This window comes from Mus musculus, chromosome 13, assembly GCF_000001635.26.
Source record: "Mus musculus strain C57BL/6J chromosome 13, GRCm38.p6 C57BL/6J".
Classification (NCBI taxonomy): domain Eukaryota; kingdom Metazoa; phylum Chordata; class Mammalia; order Rodentia; family Muridae; genus Mus; species Mus musculus.
Window position 1 is genome coordinate 92307028 of NC_000079.6, and position 26672 is coordinate 92333699.

The 26672-nt window shown below is 42.8% G+C and overlaps 1 protein-coding gene across 7 annotated transcripts in view; it reads right to left on the bottom strand.

Annotated features, from left to right (window-relative positions):
* Msh3 (mutS homolog 3) overlaps positions 1 to 26672 on the bottom strand; it is a 143127-nt gene that overhangs the window by 95150 nt on the left and 21305 nt on the right. For all 7 annotated transcript variants that reach the window (NM_001311120.1, NM_010829.2, XM_006517543.2 and 4 more), the window contains 2 exons: positions 5547 to 5659; positions 2418 to 2532 (listed from right to left, as the gene is read on the bottom strand). In NM_001311120.1, the coding sequence (NP_001298049.1) occupies positions 2418 to 2532; positions 5547 to 5659 (228 nt within the window). The remainder of the gene's footprint in view (positions 1 to 2417; positions 2533 to 5546; positions 5660 to 26672) is intronic.

The following is a 26672-nucleotide window of genomic DNA, read 5'->3' on the forward strand; positions in this document are numbered from 1 at the left end:
ATAGTGGCTTTCTGATTTTGGTAGTCTATACAAGGGAATTTGGAAGTTCTTGCATATTGTTGATTGTCTGCCCATGTCCTGCCTGAAATACCACGATTGTTTATGAAAAGTATCTTTAATAAAGCTGGTTACAGTTAGGCTTGGGAAAAAAAAAAAGATTCACCCTTACAGAACTCAAAATGAAGCTTTTCAAAGATTAACACGCAAACAATGCTAGTGTTTTATGACCTGGAGCTGTTCTTATTTTTAACTAAAGGAGAGGGCATGGCCTTCATCTACTCCTAAACACAGCAGAGACTGCCTTAAAACTTCTGTCTGCCTCATTCCCAGGCTCCCTGCTGTGCAAAAGTCAGACGGTAGGCGCCTTGTCACTGATTCAAGCGTCAGCCACACAAGCAGATTTCGCTCTTTCTTTCCTTTCCTTTCTTTTTTTTTTTCTTTCTTTCTTTCTTTCTTTTTTTTTTTTTTAAACAGGGTTTCTCTATATAGCTCTGGCCATCCTGGAACTCAGACATCTACCTGCCTCTGCCTCCCAAGTGCTGGGATGAAAGACAGGCACCACCATCTATGCCCAACTACGAATCTTTTTCAATAAGACTGTCTTTGGACCTTAAAGTAGAACCCAATGAGATAAATCCTATGCCACAAAGCTTTTTAAAAATAAAACCTCTCAGCCACATTAAAACATGTAATGGTTAATCTTAATTGTCAACCTGACTGGACTGAGAAGTACTCAGACACCTGTGTGGGGATCGGCAATGGTACTTCCAAAGACTATGGCAAGCGCTGGCCTAGTGAGCTGGATGTAGTAATCCCTGCCTGTGTTCACAATGGGATACATGAGGTGTACAGGGAGAAGGTGGGCTGCTAGAAGTCTTACATCACTCACTCCTTCCCCACCCCTCCAGTGCCTCCCAGTGCCATGACATGAACTGCTCCACCATACCCTCCCCACCATGACAGACTGACAACTCTACAACTGTGAGCCGAGGTAATCTTTCTTGCTATGAGCTGTTCTTTCAGGAATGTTAGGCACAATGAAGTCACTACTGCGTGTGTATAGAATAATCTAATACACTGACTTAAAACTATACCAACTACAATCCCACTATACTACTTTCTCAGCCGTGCCGTGTTTTCCTTCCTTGTCCATGAGGGGCGGGGGACTGAAACTGTTCTGAAACTGTTCACCATTCCTGTGCATTTCTCACTATTGTCCCCAAATATGTTCTGTCCTGGTCTGGTCTGTTCTAGAAGTGTTTAAATTTATATAAAAACCTGTAGTTCCTTTGCCCAGCCTGATCTTTGGCTTGATACATTGTCAATAAAGATTTTAATGTTGATCACGCAGGTCATTTTCATGGTTATACATTATCCTATAAATGTAACACAATACTTTACTGTTGGTGGGTATTTAAGTGCCTTAAATCAGACTAAATTGTTCCCAGAGAAATGATGGCCGATTTTATTAAAACACACACTAAAATACAGGATTCCCAAGGAACCTGCTTTTCTTTCACTCTCCCCATACCCTTGACTAACACAGACCTCAGATAACAGCATTTTAGTGAGCTAGCTCCTACCTGCTCACTGCCTCTGCAGGATGGGAGGGGCTTGCTCATGCAGGATCTGTACCAGGATGACTCCTGACAGAGCCACCAACAAGCTGGTGAAGGGGGCATCAGAAAGGCAAGAAATTGCCCACTGCCTTTGCTTGCACCTTGGTTATTAAGAATGTATTTTCCTATAATGTCAATCATTAGGTTTGAAATTATCACCAACTTGGTGGTCTGTGAAATCACGGAAACCAAGAATAAGAAAATTTGCAGTTTTTTGATTTTTTTGTCTTTTCTCCTTTTCATGTGCATGCATGTGTGCTCTGTAAGTGTGTGACATATTTACATGTATGTGGGCCCATGTGCGCATGCAGTTGAATGAGCACATGTGTGTGGAGACCCAAGGTTGATATCAGGAATCTTCCTAGGTCCCTCTTCCACCTTATCCTTTGAGGCCGAGTCTCTCGGTCAAACCCAGAGCTCTATGCTATGGCTGGTCTCACTTGCCAACAGGTGGGCTGACATGCCTTCCCAGGACTGATATCTGCAGTAGAATGATGTATCATTTCTCTACAACAAACACAATTTGGTAGTTTAGTTAATAGTTATTTTTATTATTCTAGCAACAGTACCAAGCAGTTCATCCTTGTACCGTTAGTGATAAGCCTCTGAGTATATATATATAATATCCCTACTGTGGCGGTGTGAATGAAAACGGGCCCAAAGGCTCATGCATTTGAATACTTAGTCTCAGGAAGTAGAACTGCTTGAGATTTAGCGGGTGTGGCCTTGTTGGAGGAAGTATGTCATTAGGGTGGGCTTTGAAGTTTCTTCTTTCAGATCTTTTGTGACATTACTTACTCGGGTTTGGACAGCATCTTTTCCAGGTTAAATTCCTTGAGGTACCTTATTACGGCAGCCAAGGCGCAGATCACAGGCTTCTCCAAGTTAATGACACCAGAGAGACTCTGAGAGCCTAAAAACAGAATACAGATCCTCAATGGTATTACTGTTTTAAAAAATATATATATATTTAAGTAAAATTCATCTACAAAAATAATCATTTCTAACATGTATACCAAGCTTGCATTTGGAAACCAAACTGTAATTACAAAAAAGCGACAGCATGGAAAAAAAAGACATTTCTTGTCTTTTCTCCTTCTCATGTGCATGCATCATTTTTTTATTAGACCGAATCATTTTTGAAAAGTAACATATTTTTTCAAATCAGAAAAAATTTAAATACTCTCACTATAAATACTTTAAACTATATATCAAACATGTATATGTAAGGTGAATTGACAAACATTTACAATAGTAAAAAAAAATTATAATCAACCTAAATAAACATCTACAGGACAAAGATGAAATACATTTCAGTAAATCAAGATAAAGAAATTTCCATTTTGAAAGAATGACTGACAGCTGTGTCAACTAACATGAAGGCTGTCCACAGCACATTGCTCCTAGCTTGACAGAGCAATATGTGGTCACCCACATCCCTGCCCATGAAAATATTACAATGGCTTTCCATCCAGTCACCTGCTCTATCCTGCACACTATCAGGTATTCTTAATGCAACCAAAGAATTCTTTTAAATGTGGACATGAGATTATTAGACAAATTATCCACAGGAGTGATCGTCCATCTCTTCTATTGATAAGCTCGTCCCTCGTGTTCTTCCTCAGTTACCCTGTGCAGACTCACTGTGCCCTGTAAGCTTCCACTCACTGTGCCTCTGTGGAGAATACCATGGCTCGCAACTCCTTTCCTGTGCACACCTCTGTCACATGCTATCTTCTCAGCATGGCTTTTGCTGCTAGCCTACTAAAAGTTCAACCCTCTTCTCTGCCTTACTCTCTGCTTAGTGTTTGTCACACTAACACACTGACTGTGAATGCCACATAGACACAGACACGTTCACTCCTAAGACAATCCTAAGATGATGCCAAACTGTCAATGATCACGGGCAGAAACGTCCTCATTTTTCTTCATACACAACTGTGTTGTTTGACATTTTTTTACAGACGTTAAAAAGGATCACAAAATGCCCTCTGTCTACCAGTAATGCTTCATCACTTAGCGAAAAGTGTTCAGAAACCTAGGGCAATAGTTCTCAGCCTGTGGGTCTCTATACCTTAGAGGTTTAACAACCCTTTCAGGTATTGACTAAGACCATCAGAAAACACAGATATTCATATTACAATTCATAACAGCAGCAAAATTACAGTTATAAAGCACCAATGAATACAATTATATGGTTGGGGTCACCACTCCACGAGGAACTGTATTAAAGGGCGCTGGTATTAGGAAGGTTAAGAACCACTGACCAAGGGTATAAGAACTGGAGAACAGCCCCTCCAACTGAGAATTCATTTTTACCTCATAGTTCTGTTTCCCTGGAAACTCTAAAAGTGGAGGCAGCACCATCTCCAGTAAGAATTCTTTGAAGTCAGTGAGTTACACTTGGCTTAGAAAGAAACATACTCAGACCCAGGGTGCTGACCTTTCCTGAGTGCCCTGACTCTTACACTCTGCCAAGCTCCTTCAGAGACTGCGTGGAAAGATTCCTCAAGAGCCTGAAACCCCTAAACCAGGGCAACTCACACCCACAGATAAGACTCTGTCACCTGGGGAAAGAAAACTTAAGCCCCACTGATGCCTTGGACTTCCCTAAAGGCTGCTGTGAGCACGGCTCACACTGAGGACGCATGCTCAGTAGGCAGGCCACTTTCAATGCCACAACCTTTCAGTTAATTTGTGGCCCAGAAATACTTGTGATGTCTTAGGATGTGTTTAACTGAGCTGAAGATGCAGTCTTGATGCTAGGCCATGCTGCTTTCAGATGCAGGATACAGTCTCTGACATTCACTAAACGGGATTTAGAGGCGATGGAAATGACAGTAAGCCTTGAACAGGAGACAGGGATAGGGCTGATAGTAAGTACTCTACAGCGTGTGGCACAGAGAGGCCAAGTTTGTCCTGACAGGACAGGAAGTGCCTTTCCACCTTGCCAACACTGCAACTAATGCTGACAGAACCTAGTGCACTGACAGGAACAAAAGTGCACACACTTTATACCCTACTATGTGACAGCCAATGTGAGTTTTTAAACAAGTAATGTTTACCACACATATTGAATCTACTCACCAATGTGCTTGCATTATAATTCAGGCAACCAACCTTCTAAAATGCTAGACCCCATCAGAATTTATCAAACATTCTATTAAGTAATGACATGAGCCGTCTTTAAAGTTGAAGATGAAGGGATTGTCACTTGTAACTTCACTGAAAAGCATTTGTCTAGCCAGCAGGTGACAGAACAGTCAGAAGGAGGAGGCGGCTTTACAGCAGGCGACAGAACAGTCAGAAGGAGGAGGAGGCTTTACAGCAGGAGACTGAGCAGTCAGAGGGAGGAGGCTTTACAGCAGAAGACAGAACAGTCAGAGGGAGGAGGAGGCTTCATAGCAGGAGACAAACAGTCAGAGGGAGGAGGAGGCTTTACAGCAGGAGACTGAGCAGTCAGAGGGAGGAGGCTTTACAGCAGAAGACAGAACAGTCAGAGGGAGGAGGAGGCTTTACAGCAGGAGAGAGGACAGATGGAGGAGGCTTTACAGCAGGAGAGAGAACAGTCAGAGGGAGGAGGCTTTATAGTGGTATTCTCATGCTGCTGGTGTTCTCTTCTTGTGGCTCTGTGGTTTGTTCTCTTCTGTAGAGACAGGGTTTTGCCCACTAAACCAAGCTAGGCTAACACTAGAAATCCCCCTGGCTCAGCCTTCTGAGCACTGGGTGAACAGACACGTGCCAAGCAGGCCCAGTTCCTATGGTATTGCACATGAGTCCATGAACAGGAGTTGTGCCCTCGGACGCTCCCACGGATTTCTACTTGCTTCCTACTTGTCAGAAAACTGAGAGCCACACTCGTGTCTTTATCCACATCTGGTATCAGTGCAATTGAAGGCATAAGGGTAACATGAATAAAATACTTACCCTGGCTGTCAACTATCTCTCTAGCATAAAACTCCGTAACTGTCTGGAAAGCATGGCTGTATTCAAAGTAAGTATTATTCATCCTTTCTACTCGAATCCTGTCATCCCGCACACTGAAAAGAGAAAAATTGAAATTTGGAGAGATTCCCCATTTTCTTGAATTATGTATATTAAGATGTCAGCCTTGAATAACAACAAAAGGCAACCTCATTTCTTATTGTCTTCAGCACACGTTGAAAACAGAGAGAGGAAGACTCCAATCTCTCAGGAAAGGGCTCTCATCTCGTAAGGTAGCTCAACTGTTACTTTTAGCCACTGCCATTTTACAGCACCTAACACATTATGACAACTTCATATTGAATATCAAAAAGAACCCTTTGAAACTGGAAGCAACTGGAGTATAAAGTTTATCGAAGAAAAAAATTTAAAGCATTTTAATGTGACCACATGAGTTGTTTAGAAATTATAGCAAACAAAACATTGAAGAGTTCGTTCTTTGAGGAGGGAGGCAACTCTGCCTTGCTGACTTTTTACAAAGTCCAGTTTCATCCCAGCCACCAGTCAGGTATACAGTCGATTCCCCTCAGGTCAGTTCTTGCTCTTAAACAAAGTAATTATGTAACCCTTTAAAATACAAATAAAAGTTTTTACAAATAAACAAAACCCCATCATCTGTGCTGGACAGTACAGTTCCCATTTTCCCTGACTCCCCCTCCTCATCTTTCTTCCATCCCTGGAAGGCTGCTCACATGCTCACAGCCCAGACAGACCCCTCCAGTCTTTACTGTTTATCTGATCAGACACAAACAAACACATACCACACACTCACATAACCTATTCTTCACTGTATTCTAAGCCGATGAGATGACAATTTGTTTCGCTACATAGTATTTCTTTAAAATCTCTGCTGTGTAAATGCCTTGTCTATAACTCATTCTTTTGAAGGATGGAAGATGTGTCATAGTCTGTAAGTGCTGGTTTATTCAACCTTTTCCCCATGGCTTGAAATGCACTCATCATCAATAGTTCATTACGTACTATGTTCAAACACTTTTATTTCAAAGTAGTAAAATATCAGATGCAGTCGTCACCCCAGTCACATTTACCTAGCACCTTAGGATGCAAACGCAATCGTGGACTCAGTGTGCTCTTAGGCTCTGCAGCATGGAATACTGGCCCGTGCTTCTTTTTTTTTTTTTTTTTTTGAGACAGGGTTTCTCTGTGTAGCCTTGGCTGTCCTGGAACTCACTCTGTAGATCAGGCTGGCCTCGAACTCAGAGATCCACCTGCCTCTACCTCCCAAGTGCTGGGATTAAAGGCATGTGCCACCACTGCCCGGCTTGGCCCGTGCTTCTAACTTCCTGAGTACTGCCTTGCTAAGTCTGCAGTTTGCTTTGGGGCACAATGTTATACTTTTAAGATTTACGAAGGCAAACTTTACTTACTTGTAAATCCATCTAAGTAGTCCACTAAATCTTATGTGTTCTACTAAAATTGACACTTGTTTTTCAAATATAATTTTCTTGAACTTATTTTTGTAGATGGCATGGGTGAGAAATATGATTTGACTCTCCATATAACTATTTTCAATCAGATATGATCATAGAGCACTGCATCTTGACCTACCAATTCATGACACTCCTTCACTACCTATTTCACATCCCTCTAGGTGTGACCCTGTTTCAATTCCCTCCCCACTGAAGACCTGCTCTTTTCTAAGGAGAGGGGGAGGGGGGAGGGGGAGAGGGGGAGGAGAGAAGCTGGGGGAGGAGAGGAGAAGAGGGAGGAAAACTGAAGTCAAGATGTAATATATGAGAGGTTTAATAAAGAGGAAAAAGTAAATATGAAAAAAATCAATTCACTGCACTGGTGTTTCTGTTCCTCTATCTCACATTGCAGGGTCTCTCTTTCTGTGATGCACTGTCTGGGTAGCCAAGAGACTTTAACTTGCTCTTCCAAAGCTTGTCTATTCTCTGATGATCCTTACAAGTTTCCAGTTCACCGTACTCAGTTTCACAAAAAACTTTACTGAGATTTTGACTAGCTATGTAATAACTGATGTAGAAAGAAAGGTTACCTTACCAGGAATGTTCACTGTTTAAGAGACGGTCCTTTCTATTTACATCTTCCATATTCAGCACTGACATGCTATGATAATCCAGGGAGGTTCTACATTGCTTTGGCTCTGCTCATTCCCAGTATAGACAGATGGTGTAGAGCCCAGCGTCAGAAATTCTCATGTGCACTAAGTTAGATCCACCGATTTAGACACTTAAAGTCAGAATGGCTGACATAAGAGGCACTAGGCAGCAGGGAGGGATATTGTCAGCTATTCCAGTGCCTGCCTGGTATAGGAATCGGAAGATCTAAGACTACAAAGGTGCTTATAAAGCCAGACTGTGCACACCTGCATCATGACGAACTAGAAAGTCTCCCAGCTTCCTCTTTGCTCTCTCTGTAGGCCCTTTTTGGTCCCTACCTAAAGCTTAAGGAAATTCTTGATATGGTTCCCTGCACCAAGCTAAAGGAAAGTCCTACTTTTTCTACTTTTAATGACATTTCTTGTGAATAAGGAAAGTGTAAGGTCCGGTTTAAGAGTCCCACTGTGAAGGCCAATTAAACAGCAGCCTGAGGCTCGGTACTCTCTGCTAAGCAGATGAGGTAAGTCCTAGACAAAAAGCTCATGGCTGAGAAAGAGACAGCTCACTTAAACTTACTGCTACTCACAAACATAACCACAAAGATAAAATCTCTCATGTGGACGCACAGCAGGCCTCACTCACGTTCTTAGTCTAGTTTATAACCTAAAACGATAGACAATGCAACAAACACAAATGAGGGTACGGAGAAGACACCTCCCTTCAGGACACTGGTGAAAATAGACAACTCGCTTTACAAAATCAAGAAATCATTGTAATAATTTTGTTACTTTTCTTAATCAAAAATGTTACTGATCAATTTTTGCTTAGAAAATAGTCTTTAAAAACATAACTGTAAAAAGTAAAACCATACACACCATTTTTACATCTATTCAAATACTGCCATGAAACAGAGAACAGACTGGCTATATCAAAACCTACAAACAATACACTGTAACTGCACAGTGTCCTTAAGTATCCCAAATGCAAGCTAGTGGGATGAGCAGCAGTAAGACTTATACACTGTCTGCAGCCATGAGGGAAGTAGACAGGAACACCAAAGCATCTGGCACCAAACAGCAACCATACTTACTGCAAACGTAGCAAGAAGTAAGGAGCTGAAGCACAGGCAAGAATGGTACAGCCACTGACCATGAGCACATACAGTCCACTGTGAGGTGTGGACAGCTGACCACGAGCACACACAGTCCACTGTAAGGTGTGAACAACTGACCAGGAGCACACACAGTCCACTGTGAGGTGTGGACAGCTGACCACGAGCACACAGTCCACTGTGAGATGTGGACAACTGACCATGAGCACACACAGTCCACTGTGAGGTGTGGACAACTGACCACGAGCACACACACACAGTCCACTGTGAGGTGTGGACAACTGACCACAAGCACACAGTCTACTGTAAGGTGTGGACAGCTGACCATGAGCACACACAGTCTACTGCAAGGTGTGAACAACTGACCAAGAGCACACAGTCTACTGTGAGGTGTGGACAACTGACCATGAGCACACAGTCCCCTGTGAGGTGTGGACAACTGACCACAAGCGCACACACACAGTCCACTGTGAGGTATGGACAACTGACCAAGAGCACACACAGTCCACTGTGAGGTGTGGACAACTGACCATGAGCACACACAGTCCAGTGTGAGATGAGGATAACAGACCACGAGCACACAGTCCACTGTAAGGTGTGGACAACTGACCACGAGCACACACAGTCCACTGTGAGGTGTGAACAACTGACCAGGAGCACACAGTCTACTGTGAGGTGTGGACAACTGACCACGAGCACACAGTCCACTGTGAGATGTGGACAACTGGCCACAAGCAAACAGTCCACTGTGAGATGTGGACAACTGACCATGAGCACACACAGTCCACTGTGAGGTGTGGACAACTGACCACGAGCACACACACACAGTCCACTGTGAGGTGTGGACAACTGACCACAAGCACACAGTCTACTGTAAGGTGTGGACAGCTGACCATGAGCACACACAGTCTACTGCAAGGTGTGAACAACTGACCAGGAGCACAAAGTCTACTCTGAGGTGTGGACAACTGACCATGAGCACACAGTCCCCTGTGAGGTGTGGACAGCTGACCACGAGCACACACACACAGTCCACTGTGAGGTGTGGACAACTGACCAAGAGCACACACAGTCCACTGTGAGGTGTGAACAACTGACCAGGAGCACACACAGTCCAGTGTGAAATGAGGATAACAGACCACGAGCACACAGTCCACTGTAAGGTGTGGACAACTGACCACGAGCACACACAGTCTACTGTGAGGTGTGGACAACTGACCATGAGCACACAGTCCACTGTGAGATGTGGACAAGTGACCATGAGCACACACAGTCCACTGTAAGGTGTGGACAACTGACCACAAGCACACAGTCTACTGTAAGGTATGGACAGCTGACCATGAGCACACAGTCTACTGCAAGGTGTGAACAACTGACCACGAGCACACACAGTCTACTGTAAGGTGTGGAGGGACCAGAAGCCTCTAAGACCTATAAACTGACAAAACTGCCAAAGGACTCATAGGGGGAGGGGTTGTGTGTGCAAGTGCACATGTATGCATGTGCCTGTGACAGACTGAGGTCAACCTCATGTATCCTTCCTCAGGGATGCTGCCCACACTGTTTTTGAGACAAGGTCTCTCATTGGCTTTGGGCTCACCCACTAAGCTAAGTTGATTTGCCAGCACAACACAAGGACCCTCTTGTCTCTGCCTCCCCAGTGCTGGGATAGCAAGTAAACACCATATAGAGCTTTTAAAACCTGGGTTCTGGGGTCAAACTTAAATCCTCAGTTTACAAGTGGATCATCTTCCTAGTCACTAAAGCACTCCTTGGAAACAGAATCTCACACTGTAAAGATACTCTCATTAATAGAATCCAAAGTGAGCAGACAAAGTAATAAGTGAGCTACCACGGTTTTAAATAGTTAACATTATGCAGAAAGTCATTATGCTAACTTAGACATGAAACCAAATGACCACACACTGTAAGATGCACTGAATGCAAAATTATAGCAAAAAAATGGATAAAAAATTGTTAATTGTTAGGGCCAATGGCGGGGACAACTTCAAAGAGACTTGATGATACACTGACGGGATTCAACAACTAGACTAGACGGTGGGTACGTGAGAGCACAGATGAGCCACAGTTCACACTCTATATTTAAAATTCTTGAACCGGGCTAGTTATGATGATACCTTAAGATACAACAAATACGACTGCCACTGTTATGGTGGTTTGCATATGCTTGGCCCAGGGAATGGCACTGTTAGAAGGTGTGGCCTTGTTGGAGTAGGTTTGTCACTGTGAGCGTGGGCTTTAAGACCCTCATCCTAGCTGCCTGGAAGCCAGTCTTCTCCTAGAAGCCTTCAGAACAAGAGGTGGAACTCTCAGCTCCTCCAGCCCCATACCTGCCTGGATGCTGCCATCCATTATCCTTGATAATGGTCTGAACCTCTGAACCTGTAAGGCAGCCCTAAGTAAATATTGTCCTTTATAAGACTTGCCTAGGCCATGGTGTCTATTCACAGCAGTAAAACCCTAACTAAGATAACCGTCAAGTTAGAAGAGTTACTTTCATCTATAATTCTCTTCTAAGAGCTCAGGAAAATGAATTTCATATAAAAACAACTAATAAAAAAGAACCAAGGTCAATTTCTAGCCAACTTATTTCAAGGACAAAAAAGCACAATAACATGTCTATAGATAATAGCAGAATGTCAGAAAAATAAAAAGTCAAATCTCCATAAAAGTAAAAAAAACCTAGAACTTAATTTTAAAAGGAATAACTATAAAAACAAGCCGATGGTTGTTGTTGTTTTGTTTTGTTTTGTTTTTGAGACAAGGTCTCACTACTGTTGCCCTGGATCACCTTGTATTTGCTACATACCCCAGGATGCCCTAAAAATACCATTTATCCTCCTGCCTCAGTATCTCTAGTGCTGGGATAACAAGTTGGAAAAAAGAAGAAAACAAATCCTCAGAAATATACTGTTAGAACTCAGATAACTCTAACAAAAAGGAAAATAAGTAACCCAGAGGGGAAGGAAAGCAGAAGGACACGAAGCTGAACAGGTACCACAGAGAACAACCTACAGAGAAAATGAAAACCAATGGCCGACTCAAAAGGAAGGGGACAAGACTATAAAATACTGAAAAAGGAGGAGGAAGAGGAGGAGGAGGAGGAAGAGGAAGAAGAAGAAGAGGAAGAGGAGGAAGAAACCCTAGAACAGGGCAGGTGGTCTACACTAAACATGTAACAGGTGCTCCCAGAATACAATGCTGAACCCCACCCCGGGAACTTAGTAGACATGTAGAATCTGCCAACATGGTTACAACATGCTTGCATTCCCAGCACCTCAGAGACTTGGGAGCACAAGGTCACCCTCAGCTACATGAAATTCTGTTTCAGAAAACAAGCACACAAAAAGCAGATGCAGTGGGAACCACCCAAACGCTGTGTCTCAGATTGTGGCCTAAATATCAGGAATGTTTAAATCCAGATGCTCATGAAAAACACTCTAAGGAGTGAAACTGGTTCATCACTAGTAAGTCAGGACTCTGGAAGGACTTTCATCTGATGTCATCTGATAACTGGACACTCACAGGCCTCCAGGTGAATGGAATGCACACTAATGTTTAAGAGCCACTCACTTAGACAATGAAGTTCGGACAACCACAGACTAGAGATACCAGACTTTAGAATTCGTGGTGAGAATTTAATATGCATTTGCTCACAAAATCAAGCCTTGAAGACTCAGCATAGCAGAGGCGCTGCCATTAAAGATGGGAGGCGGTGGGGGAAGGGGGGAGAGCGACCCCTGCTCCACCAAGGCAGACATGAGGGGAGAGAGGAGAGCCCACACTCCAACAAAGCAAACATACAGGGGAGACATGAGATGAGAGAGCATAGACAGCAAGCTCAGCTGCTTTCAGGAATGCGTATCAGTGAGGGTAAAACTTAAGGAAATCAAGCACCTGACACTGTAACAACAGAACTAACTACTTACATCCGAATCTTCCACACGAGGAAATGGAGGGACAAAAGAAAGGCTGAAGACCCTACGTGGAAAGCAACCCCAAATTAGAATCTGAAGTACTTTATACGCTCTTTAGGTGGCTTATTTGTTAACTATGCATGTGTCTTCTCCAAAGACCTAGAAATAACAGCTAATTCTATGAATAAGGAACCTCCTTGAACCTTCAGGTATCTCGTCCCACTATAAACTATAGCTGTTTGAAGAAGTGGTCAACTTCAGGAATAGAATAAGATAACGATAAGACAGGATGGTGAACTGAAATATCTTGTTATGTATTAACAAAAAAGTTAATAGCAGAGTCATGGCAAATGACTCAGAAACCAACTTCAAGAGCCCTCATTACCTAATTAAGGGCCAATTTGAGCATGAGGAAGAAACACACTCCGTAGCAAATACACTGAATTAAACTATACTAAATGTGTTTAAAGCCAGGTGTCCACTTTAAAAAGTGGCTAGTTCATTAGTAGCTCATGTCAGGAACTATTCAGTTCCTATGTAGAGACAACTATATGCCATCTAGTGGGAAATATAACATATGAAGTCCTCTCACTCTCCAAAAGAACCTCCAAATAAAAGCACCTGGATTTTATTAAGCAGCTCAATTCAACTAAAATTCCAGAAAATCCTGAGAAGCAAGTTAGACTTTATGACATAGCCATGAGACCCAGGCTCTGAAAACTCAGGAAAATCAACTATGTTTCTTCATCAAATAAGAGGGTACAGAGCAGGTGGGTGGGAGGGAATCAAAACAAAGCCAGCTGTGAGGATCAACAACAACAACAACAACAAAAAGTCACATAATAAAACTACAGGGGGATGGCAGCAAGAAAAGTTAGAGCCATGGTCACCCTGAGCACCATGCCTGACCTTCTGGAAGGATTTGGCATTGATTACATGCTGACCTGGCCCAGAGCTAACCTCTAGCAGTACTGTCTTATTCCCTATATTTGAACCATATCTTAAGTTTCTTTCAAATAAGACACATATACTTCCATTTTGACCGAGCGTCTCTAAAATAACCCCCTTCAGAAGTCTTCTTTTTACTGTATTCAGAATCCTTTCTCTCCTAACTACCAGCGTGCATCACCACTCAGAATGTAGAAGTACTGTAATATAAAACCCTCAAACAACCCAACAGCAAGAAAACAGGAACCAGACTCCTGAAAATGAACAACAGAGGGGCATTTCCTCTTGTAAAGAACCAGAACAGGTGTTTCCTAACATTCAAAATACAGATTGCCAACACGTGTGTGGAAACGTTCTTAGCATCACTAGTCATCAGGGAAGTCAAGAATCAAAAATGTCTGACTTTTACCAAGTCAAAACTGTAACACTAGATTTCTTTTTTAAATGTCAGTGGTGATATAGAAAAGGAGGTACTAAACAAAGACAGGGAGGAAAGTTCTGGCAGACACCATGTAGAACAGGTTCTCTAAAAACTAAAAACTAGAATTATGCTCTGATCTAGCAACCCCACTTCTGGGTGTATTTTCTAGGGAATGAAGTCTGGATCTTAAAAATACCTCTACCCTTCCAAGTTCATGGTAGACAAGTCCCAAAAGATAAGACGCAGAATCAGTCTATACTTACCAACAGAAGAATAAGAAAAACATACCATGAAATATTAGCCATATGAGAGAAAAGGGAAACTGTGTTACAAGCAAGAACATAGGCAGACCTCTGGGTGGCATATAAGTGAACAGAGCCAGGCAGGAAGAAAGGCACTGCAGAGTCTCCATTACATGCACCATCTATAAGAGATGAATTTTAAAAAGCCAAGACTACACAGTGGCTGTCAGAGGAGGGGGGACAGGTTGAGCAGGGAGGTGATTGTTAAACAAACATTAGTTCTGCTTTGAAATATGAACATATTCTGCAGTGTCAATGTCCAACAGTGACTAGTTACATATCACCAAACAGGTAATAACATGAAGTGATGGATGTGGGAACTTGTTGTAATCATTTCACAATGGATCAACCCATCATGTTAAACATCACAAAGATAGACACTGTTTTCTGTCAAATACATCAGTAAACCAGAAGAAAGACTGGGAGACAGTACAGATTTGGAAACACTCCTCCTTTAACAGCTGTACTCATTTATACACAGATGTTGAAAGTGAATTTGTCAACAGGAAATGAAGAAGGCTAAGAAGTGGCCATGAATAAAAGTGATGGCAGAATGCAAAACCTTCAGGGCACTCAGGTGGATGCAGGGAAATTAAATCAACTATGTATAGATCAGGCTTCTGCTAAGTGATCGTAGAGTAGGAAACAGAGCCAATACTTCAAGGGTTAACATGAGTCAGACATACAGAGACTGGAGGTGGTGGCAGCCCTGAGTGGTCACAGGGTGGAACTGTGCTCAGAATATTGTTGAAGAAGTAGCTACAACATAACAAATAGTTTAGGACATAATAGCTCCCCATATCCATGAACAATAAGTGGCAAGACCCATAGCGAATGCCTGACACTGCTGACAGCATTAGGCTCTTTAATGAAGCAAGACATAAAACTACCAGTGACCTACCACTTACATTCCCAGCTATTTACCTAGTGGAAGACACATATCCATATAGTTTATCATGAAAAGCAGCAAAAATTTTAGCCTTTCATATAGTATACCATACCACTACTTGGTAGTAAAAAGCAATCATATACAACAGAGAAAATCATACACAACAGAGAAAAGGTATGTCAGGTGAAAGGAGCTGGTCACAGATGCTAGGCATGAAACTGAAATGCTTCCGCACAGCAGAGCAAACAAGCACCTGAGTGAAGAAGCAGCCTACAGAATGGAAGAGAGCCATTCTCACGGCCCTGCTTTGCTCTCTGCTGCTATGATAAATCCTGAGCAGGAACTTGGTGAAGAAAGGGTTTGTTTCAGTTTACTCCATCACTGGAAAGTCAAGACAGGAAGCCAGAGACAGGAACTAAATACAGCACAGACTGGACGAACCCTGACTACTGACCTACTTCCCTTGACTGGCTCAGCTACCCTTCTGATGGCTCATCTGCCCATTGGTAGCACTACCCAAAATGAGCTGGGCCCTCCACACACCATCATTAATCAAGAAAATGCCCCAAAGACATGCCTATGGTTCAATTTGATAGCCCCAATCCCTCAATTGTGACTTCGTCCTGGATTGAGTTTTGTGTTGAGTTGATAAAACCTAATCTTCAAGTCAATTATACATCAGACTATTAGACTTGCTATCTAAAATATATAAGGATCACTAAAACCAGCTAATCCTACAATAAATAGCTATAAACTGAATTAGCAACTGTAAAAAGAAAGATAAACCAGTAATAAAATATTTAAAATATTCGATAGCCTTAGCCATCAGAAAAACAAAAATTAAAACTGCTTTAAGATTCTGTCACCACGGCTAACATCTAGAAAATAGATGACAAGTGCTAGCCAATGTGAGGGGAAAGGGACCCCTCAGGTGCTGCTGGCGAGCACGTAAGCTGTGGCCACCACTGCGGTGAGATCAGCATGGTGGTTGCTAAAACTGAACTCCTGTGGACCTGCTATCCCACTCCTGGGGTATTCAGAGAATCTGAAGTCCTAGCCCAGAAATACCTGCACATACACCTGCACCTGGGGCATTGTTCACTATAGTTAAGAAACAAGGCCAGCCTAGACGTTTATCAAAAGACAAACACAAAGAGAGAATATAGTCCATATACATAATGGGATTTTATTCAACTCTCAAGAAAAATGAAACCATGGCATTCATCAGAAAATGGATGCACCTGAATATCATTATGTTAAACGAAGACCAGGCTCAGAGAAACAAGCACTGCATGCTTCTATCATAGGAAAATTGGTCCGGGGGTAAGGGGTACAGGTGCACAATTGCACATGTGTGTATAGACTATGAACAAGAGCATGGTGACAAGGGATGGGGAGAACTTCAGGGTTGGGGAACAGGGAAAAAGGAGAGCAGAGGTTCAGAGGGAAGGATCAGCGAGAGAGGCCAGAGGACAGACACATATGTGTGGGGTAGGAGAAGGGGATAAACAAGGACAAGATGTGTGAAAAATGCCACAATAAAATCCACAATACGCTCATTTGTATGCTAACTTTAAAAAGCCAATTTCTAAAAGCCAGCCATAAAAAGACTGCATATCGTTTGAATTCAGGCAATATGTCCAAAACAGGCAACTGTATTGACACAGAGTAGAGAGTGGTTGCCTAGAGCTAAAGGAGTCACACTACCAGATATGAACATGAGAAGCTACAGGGTCATAGGCACTGGCAATATTGTCTATGAAGAACATTCGGGTGGTCACAACTGCGGCTACTATTGAACTATACAGAGAGTAGAATGTTGCTATTCATCTTCAAATGAATACACCAGCCACTCAGGAAAAGAAAGAAAAAAAAATATCAATAATGCCAAGGGTACAGATGAATTAAAGATGTCTACTACAGTGGCTCGATTTGTGACAAAGAGACAATGACACACGAGTTGAAGAGGACAGTTCGCCTGGAGGCCCACATAGGTCTAACATGATTTAGGAAGAAACCACAGGGAAATTGTCTCAAGTGCTGAGAAATGACTTTCTTCTATGACACTAGAGACCACAACAGCCTAACACAGGGGCCTTTATGGAGTTCCTTCCTGTGGGCCAGTGGTTCTCAACTTGCATGAGTTGTGACCCCTTTGGTGGTAGTTTACTAAATATCTTGCATATGAAATATCCATTATGAGTCAAAATGAAGTAGCAATGAAAATAATTTTAAGGATGAGGGTCAGCACAGCATGAGAAACTATTAGAGGGCCCCAGGTTAAGAAAGGTTGAGACTGCTGCTGGCGACTATACACACCTAACCTTCCAGAAGCCTGCTGCAGCCGCTATTATGTATCAACTGGAGAAGCAGTGACTGACCTCCCTGAGCTCAGTGTTTCAGACAAGCTCTGCAAGCGAAGGAGGCACCTGGTTACTAATCGCTGCTCGAATTAGGGCTTTGTTTGGTAAGCAGATAAGGGGTTAGAAACCCATTAAATTTGATAAAAATGTTCAGTTCTCCTCGAGACTCTCCTGAAGCATGGCGAATGCTCAGCCAATTATCTGGCCATATGTGTATTAACTATCCTCTTGCAAACATTCTGTTCTCAGACTGTCTCATTCCACAGTCTCCCCTCCTTAGCCTCCCAGATTCCTCAGGTGAAATTCAGTCCAAGCCACTTTCTCTGAGAAAGGTGGAAACTCTTTCGTCTTCATTCTTCTTGAGTTTCATGTGTTTTGCAAATTGTATCTTTTATCTTGGGTATTCTAAGTTTCTGGGCTAATATCCACTTATCAGTGATTCAATAGAATTGAAGACCCAGAAATGAACCCACACACCTATGGTCACTTGATCTTTGACAAGGGAGCTAAAACCATCCAGTGGAAAAAAGACAGCATTTTCAACAAATGGTGCTGGCACAACTGGTGGTTATCATGTAGAAGAATTCGAATTGATCCATTCCTATCTCCTTGTACTAAGGTCAAATCTTAGAGGCCAGAGGACAGACACAGATGGGTGGGGTAGGAGAAGGGGATAAACAAGGACAAGATGTGTGAAAAATGCCACAATAAAATCCACAACACGCTCATTTGTATGCTTTCCTCCCTGTCTTTGTTTAGTACCTCTTTTGGCCTTCCTCTTGTTCTCCCTTGGTCTCCTCCACTAGCACTCACTTGGCCTTCCTCTCTTTCTGTACCCCTTCCCGCCCCCCTGTTCCCTCCCAGTTCTGTCCAGTCTCCCCGCCCCCCTGTTCTTGCCCGGTTCTGTCCAGTCTCCCCGCTGCCTTTTTTCTCTCTGCTCTGGACTCTTCCAGACGCCTCTGGCTAGACAAAAACCTTCCTGTCAACCATACGTAGGAGCGGTCATGTTCTCAGTTTATACAAGCTCCAAAGAGCTTTCCTATGTCCTGGACTTGAGCTTGGGATCGCAGATCTCAGCATCCTGACACCTTGCTGACCATGAAAAGGAGCACAAAAGGAGAGGACAAAGAGAAGCACCCCTAAGTGCAGCCATGCACAACCAGGCTGTAGCCCCTCTTCAAGCTTTTTACATAGAAGTCAACAAACTCATCCTCAACTGAGGCTTTGGTCAGTAACGTGTTCAAAAATGTCATTTTTGTTTTTAGGGTTTTTTTGTTGTTTTGTTTTTGTTTTTGTTTTGTTTTTAAATAGAAACTGGAGCCTTCTGCTGGGCAGAGAAGGGGTAGGGGCTAAAATAGAAACTGAAATAACAAGAGGAGAATGTGACTACTCTACAGTACAGAGAAGAGTTTTATTGGATATGAAAGGGGGAAAGCAGGCAGACGGGAGAGTCCAGGCTGAACATAGCCACAGACTAAACTGGACCATGTGAGTGGGAGGGAGAGCAAGAAAGAAGTTGTTGACCAAGAAAACAGTGTAGCCAAAACTGCTGAGTCAGACAGGGATCAGCCATCCGGGAGGGAGGGTTGGGGGCACGGTGGGAAGGACCAGGAAGAGCCACGGGTACTGACTGAAACTTGTCCTCTGTTTGAGACCTAACAGACACAATCACACTGGTCTACACTGCCACCGTGAACCACCCCCCCAAGAAAAAAAGAGAAACACACACACACACACACTCACACACTCACACACACACACGCTCTTGAGGTTTTGGAGTTCTCATCTCACCATTTACTTTCTTTTAAATATGAAATAAACAAAACAAAAAATACATCTAAGATTCTTTTAACTGATATCCTAAAACATCGAAATCTATAATGTTCACTATGAGACTATAAAATCCTAGCTCCCTTTTCAAAGTCAAGTTTAAACTAAAACCTTGGCACCTATAACTGAATGTGTGTGAACCATCTTCTCTACGTACAGTATCGAAACAGCTGGCAAACTAAGGAGAAAAGTGAGCCTTAACAACCCAGCTCAGACCATCACAATCAAAATGCCTATTAAAGCTAAAACCGTAAACTTGAACTATATAAACCTTTACAAAAAGAAAATATAAAAGTCTTCATGCTTCTAGAATAGGCAGAACTCAGATACAGAAGACCTCACTAAAGGGAATATTGATATTAAAATCTTTTGTTCTTCTGTGTTCATGAAAAATTAAAAGCTAAGCCAAAAGCTTGGAAAAAACATCAGAGGGGGGAGAGGGAGAAGGAAGAGAGAAGAAGAGGTAGAGAGAGAGAGAGGGAGAGAGAAAAAGGGAGAGGGACAAAGACAGAGAATGTGTATGTACGCAGGCATGTGTGGTAAACATTTGACCTAGAATAATTCCTACACCGCAACACAAGCAATCCAAGAGATAAAATGGACAGAGAGGACACATGGATGAACATCCAGTAAATACATGAAATCACTCTATCCAGAGAGAACTAAATTAAAACCCAAATGTGAAATCACAATTTGCTCATTACAGTGACTCAAAGTGAAAAGACACAATGGGACAATAGATGCGAATGACAAGCCACAGCACTCACACACTGCAACAGACAAGCTACAGCGCCCACACACTGCAACAGACAAGCAACAGCGCCCACACACTGCAGCAGACAAGCTACAGCGCCCACACACTGCAACAGACAAGCAACAGCGCCCACACACTGCAACAGACAAGCTACAGTGCTCACACACTGCAGCAGACAACACACACTGCAGCAGACAAGCTACAGCGCCCACACACTGCAGCAGACAAGCTACAGCGCTCACACACTGCAGCAGACAAGCTACAGTACTCACACACTGCAGCAGAGAAGCAAAACTATGGAATTACTATAAAGAATATTTTTTGTTTTGTTTTGTTTTGTTTTGCTTTGCTTTGTTTTTCGAGACAGGGTTTCTCTGTATAGCCCTGGCTGTCCTGGAACTCACTTTGTAGACCAAGCTGGCCTCGAACTCAGAAATCCACCTACCTCTGCCTCCCAAGTGCTAGGATTAAAGGCGTGCGCCATCACGCCCAGCTATAAAGAATATTTTTGTTTTCCACAGGGATGAATATATATGTTTACCTACCTAACCTAGCAATTCCACTCCTAGGTCTATCCAAAAAAGTATGTCTGTGAGAAGATAGAGCACAGAGGGTAGTCTTAACAGCTTTCCTGAAAATAACCACAAGCTGGAAACAACCCAAGGATTTGGCAAGTGAAAAATCAACAAACCCTGGTATATTCGTCTAAAATAAAACTGCACACCAATTAAAGAGAACAAACTTTCCTCCCATACATTCAACACAACTACACATTTCTTTGAGCAAAGGTAAGAAAGTAGACATCAAAGAGTCCACACTGTAATGATTCCAGTTGTGTGAAACCCTAAAACAGCCTGCCCTGCCCTGCTCTCTGACCCCAGTGATCATATCATCAATGTTGTAGTGAAGGTTGGAGATAAAGAGAGGAGCCAGAGAGAGGCAGAGGAAGTCTGGAGAGAAGGCGGAGCTTTACCCGGGATGATGGCTGCAGGATGTTACACTAGCAGTGACTGAAACAAACTTACAATGTGCAAAGCTTACTGCATGTAAACCACAACTGATTAAAGCTGACTACAAATAAAACTTTTGAATCTGCTGTATATAATTTAAAGCTAAAGACTTTTTAAAGTCTTAAACTAACATGACTAAATTCCCATGGAAATGTAAACTCCAAACCCTTCTGAGTAAGATTTTGATTCCAGTATCTACCCAGGAAACTGCATATCTTTCACTTTAAAACAAAAATACTGGACTTCAAGATGGACATTCTAATCTAGTTATGGTGGCACACGCCTTTAATCCCAGCAGTCTGGAGGCAGAGACAGGTGAATCTCTGTGAGTCTGAGGCCAGTCTGGTCTACAGAGTGAGTTCCAAATCAGCCAGGACCAGAGTTTTCAAAGGGCCAGTCTCAAAAAATTATATATATATTTAAAAAGTATATTTTATATCTACACAACTTGAGGTATATTAAATGTCAACTAGAACTTATACAAATATATAGACATAGTACACTAAAAAATTTACAAATAAAAAAATGTTTCTCCCTAAGATCTAAGCCAGCCTTTGAAAAGCTTTTTTTTTTTTTTCTAAAAAACTCCATTTTACGTATGTATGAAGAAATACAACAATGAAACATTCTCAGATAGCTGGAAATTTTTCTCAAAATGTCTTCCATGCATTAAAAGCATTTTTTCAGCAAAACAAAACCAGGCCATTTCACTCAGGTTATATGCCTCGAGTCCAGAGGCTGATTAACAAACCCATCTTTAGGCTACTTCAAGGGGCCTAAAGTCCTCATCCAAACTAATGGTTTTCTCCAGAAATCCTAATTCTGATATTATACCAAGAGCAACTTCAGAATAAGTTTCCTAGAATTCATAGAACAATGAATAATGCATGTACAGATGTGCATTCATGGGTTACAGGCTAAACTGTGACCCCATGAACTTATCCATAGCCTAGCATACCTAAGATGGAGTCTTTACATGGGTGTCTGTTTCAGTGAGATCATTGGAGTGGGCTGTACTCCAGTATTTAAAACAACACCAGAAATGTGTACATGTCACAAGCACAGAGGACAGTGATATGGGGAGACACTAAGAAGACAGCTGAGAACTGCCCTTCCTTCCTAGCCTCAAAAGCAACACTGCTGCCACCCTGACTTGGGACCACGCCCTCCTGTGTGAAACCGTGTTAGGCTGCTCACACACCTAGTCAGTTGCTGCAATTCCACTAGAAGGATCAACAGCGCCTCAGGCACGAGCTTACAAATCACTATTATAACAAGGAAGACGCCAAGAAGAATCACTTGGTATCTGCCAGTTTCTAGAATGCCAATACTCTGACCTACCATAGATGATTTTAAGCTAATGTTGTACAAACTTGATACAAATTACTAGAAATATATCAACTCTAGAAAGCTTCTATAAACTACTGCATCACAGAGCAAAACCTGATGAGACAGCATTTTTATTAGCTAGTAAGTACTCCAAAGGACGGCCATGCTTAGAACCACAGCTGCATTTACAGGACAGCAGCTGGAGAACCACGGGATGAATGGTTAGGGTGCAGAAGATAGTAAGAAACAAGTGTAGCAAAAGTACAGTGTGACCTCTAAATAGCTTCGGAATGCTAAACATAAATGAAAAGGAAATCAGACTGGAAAAGCATGCCTGACCTCAGGTATATGGTAATTAATGCAAGCAAGGGATCTGCAAATCAAACTCAAATGGGCCATTTTACTCTTTCTGCATAAAATATTATTTAAAAGCATTGAATTGGGAGCTGGAGACATGGCTGACTCAGCAGCTAAGAGCGCTTGCTGCTTTTGCAGAGGACCAGCACCTACACTGACTGGGTAGTTCACAACCACCAGAACTCTAGTTCTAAGGGATCTGACACCCTCTTTTAGCCTCTATAAGCACCCACGTTTGTGTGCATGCACACAGGCAGACAAATGGACAGACAGAAACACACAATGAGACAGGCACAGACACACACACACACACACAAAAGAATCATCTAAAAAATATGTAGAAGCATTGAATCAAATTGGAATTACTTACAATTATGAATCTTACTAGAAAAAAAAAATCACTGCCTCATTCTCTTTACCACATTTTTAAAATGTTCACTTTTTAAAATTATGTTCATGTATGTTTATGGGCCGTAGTATGCTCACGTATGTACTAGAGTCCACAGAGACTAAAGGCATAGGATTCTCTAGAGCTGCACTTACAGGGGCTGTAAGGCACCAACAGGTGCTAGGAATTGTTCTCTCTAAGAGCAGTGCATGCTCTTACATAGTGAGCTGTCTCTCCAGGCCCACTTACCTCTCTTCTAAGTCGGCAACCTAGAGTCTCTCAGGACAAACGCACAAAAATCATACAGTTACCCCATTCCCAAGGGGAAAGCCATAAAGCACCAGCAATCCAGGCTGCACTAGGTAGGGACACCTACATTTTAAGTTAGAAAGAAGACACCCTCAAACAACTGGCATCATGATGACCCCAGAGGACTCTGTGGGGAATGGTGACAGCTGACTCAGCATTACTTACTACAAGCAGCCAGGGTTTAAGTGTAGAACTGCACATTTTTAAGTTAATCAGAATGTGTGACACATCGGTACTCTGGCACCAGTGCTATTTTACTATACAGGGTAGGACAGTGGTGACTAAAATACAGGCCCCTGAAGTAAGTGTCTGCCCTGCTGACACAGAGGGACAGACACCGAGGAAGGAAACAGGGAAGAAGCACAGAGAACTTCTCTCAGAAGCACAGCTTGCCCCAGGAGATGAGGAGTCTAAGCCACATGTCCCTCTGTGGTAACAAGTAGGAGCAAGGCAGGCAGGCGACAAGCTGCAGACCAGGCTGCTCCCACTGTGCAGCAGAAACAGGATTTCACTCTGCACGGAGGGCAGTCTTCTGTCTCGCTCTACTTAAGTTTTGTGCTATAGCTAAGAGTTATGGAAAAGACGGTAAAGTATAGGCACCTATACAATAATTCATATATAAGTGGTACCCTTACTTAGTAACTAGAAACTGTCCAAGTGGCAATTACTCTATCAAGGGCTTCCTACGTGTGCTCAGCATGTCACTCAGAACTTCTGTTTGCACTGAGCACACTCTCCATCACTGAGTTACACTCCTAGTCCTGAAATTAACATTTTATAGGTGCAGGAAAATTATCTCTACTTCAACAGAATAAAAGCAGGGCAAAAGAAACTGGGTCCCCAAGAAAGATAACACAGTCTTTGTTAACTGCAGTGAATGGTTACCATTTTACAAGTTCTTTACAGGCAGGACTGACACGAAGATACAGTTCACATCACCGCTGCCTATGCTACTGCTGTGTGACTGTCCTAGGTTACCTCGTATTTCTGAGAGGGTACCACTTTCTGTCTCTGCTCCAGCAAGTTATCACAAATTCAGCGGTTTCAAGCAACCCGCACTTCCTACCCGTCAGTCCCTAAGTCAACTTCCAGCAGGAGTTCTCAGGGGCCATGCAAACATTCCCTTCTCAGTTCCTAGAACTTCTGCTTCCTCTCCCTCCAGCTCCCAAGTGCAACTGCATCCCTTAACTTAACTCTTTGCCTTTTTCACCTGTCTTTCCTTTTCCATCATTAGCTGCACCCTGCCATGCAGTCTCCTTGTATCCACCTGAAATAAGAAAACAAAACAAAACAAAACACGAGGAGCAAAGTATTTAGTTACTGAGGAAACTTTATGCCACCACACCCTTGGTCCCATAAGAGAAAGGGTACTTAAAAAACTCAAGTCAACTTATTGAAACAAAGGCTGCTTCTCACACAACTGCTCCTGAACTGTCTGCTTGGGCAGTGCAGCCCTGCCTGGGGCACCCTGTCTGCAGCAACCCACAAGGCCAAGTCTGCTGGGTTTTTTCTTGCTTGGCTACTGTCAGTAAATCTACTGCAGACACAACTCATTTGCTCTTTTCAAGTCAGTAGCTCCAGAGAAAAAGAAAACAAAAGAAGAGAAAACGAAACTGGAAGGGGATCATTAAGAAATCGCGCTGTAACCAGTAGCCTCATCTACCTTTTGCACCGAAACCCCCTTTTCCCAGCCCTGCTGTGACCGCCTTCAGGCCACGCTTTCCCCACCCTTCCTTTTCAGCTGCAAACCTTTCCTCTCTAAGCCACAGCTCAGTCCTGCCTCCATGACAGCATTCATTCACAACACTCCAAAAACCAACAAACAAACAAACAAATCTCCACCTTCCCCGCTGTCACTCCAGTGACATCCGTTACTGACTCCTCCCAGTTTCCAGGTGAGAGCTGACTGCACTTTTGGTTGTTTGTTATTTAATGAAGGCAAAGAACTCCTCAAGTGCTGGACTGCAGCATCCACCACCCATCAGACTAGGAGCAGGGACTTTCCAGAGACCCACAACCAGCGAGCGCTCCCATTGATCTCAGCTTTGCCCTATGACTAAATCCTCTCTGAAAACTGCACGGTACCCTGTTTTGTACCGTTACCGCCTAATTACAAATTCCGTGCATGGCGATGCCCAGCAACTGTTTTCAATGATGAACAAGCATGTAATGGTGCAGCTCAGAGGATGAAGTAACAAGGTGAGGATCTACTGGAAAAACATACCAAGATTCTTCTTAGACGTCAGAAAAGATGTTTCATTAAAGCTTACTGCTAGACACCTAAATTAATAAAATTACCTAGATGGTAGAATAAAATATCCTAAAGGCAAGCCAGTCATAAACATGGAGGATGGCCCACCTTGGAGAGCTGAAGGGCCCATGTGGGCCTCAGGCTCATCACTTACAGTCTCTTTACTTCTACTTGGCTTCGTTTTAGCATTTAAATAGTGATCCGATTTATACACCGTTCAGTTCAAGTGAGAGAATCTAAGGAGGTGCGGGTGAGTGTGGCACTGTCCCTAAGTGCTCAGATCGCCTCCTGCAGTCACTCCCTTCCACCTCTGCCAGTGAGCATGTCACTAGCTTGCTCACTCTTGCTAAATCAGCTCAATGCCAACTTAAGACACTTTCTACACCATAAAAATTTATGAAATTACAGGTTCAGTTCACTAATTAGATGTTTTAAATATACATTTAGTAAATATTTAACTATGGAAGTTTAAAAAAAAAAAGGCAAGTCACTTAAAATTCTCTCAGGTAAGCAGGCCAGGTGTGGCTTGATGGCTGTCGGTGGTAGCTGGGGTGCTTGCTGGTAACTCAGCCATCCCCTTCGCTGTGCCTCGGACTCTGCACGGGACGAACCCCCTTTCTGGGCTCTGGGGCCAGTTGCTACTAAGGTAGCTTCTAATATTTTAACTGACACTCAGTTTTGTGCAATGACAAGAAAGGACAAGGTGTGCAAGAAGGTGAGGGTCACTTTGAAGGAGGGCTGATGAAATTCACCACTGCCTTTTGTAGACCCCTGCTGTGAAGTTA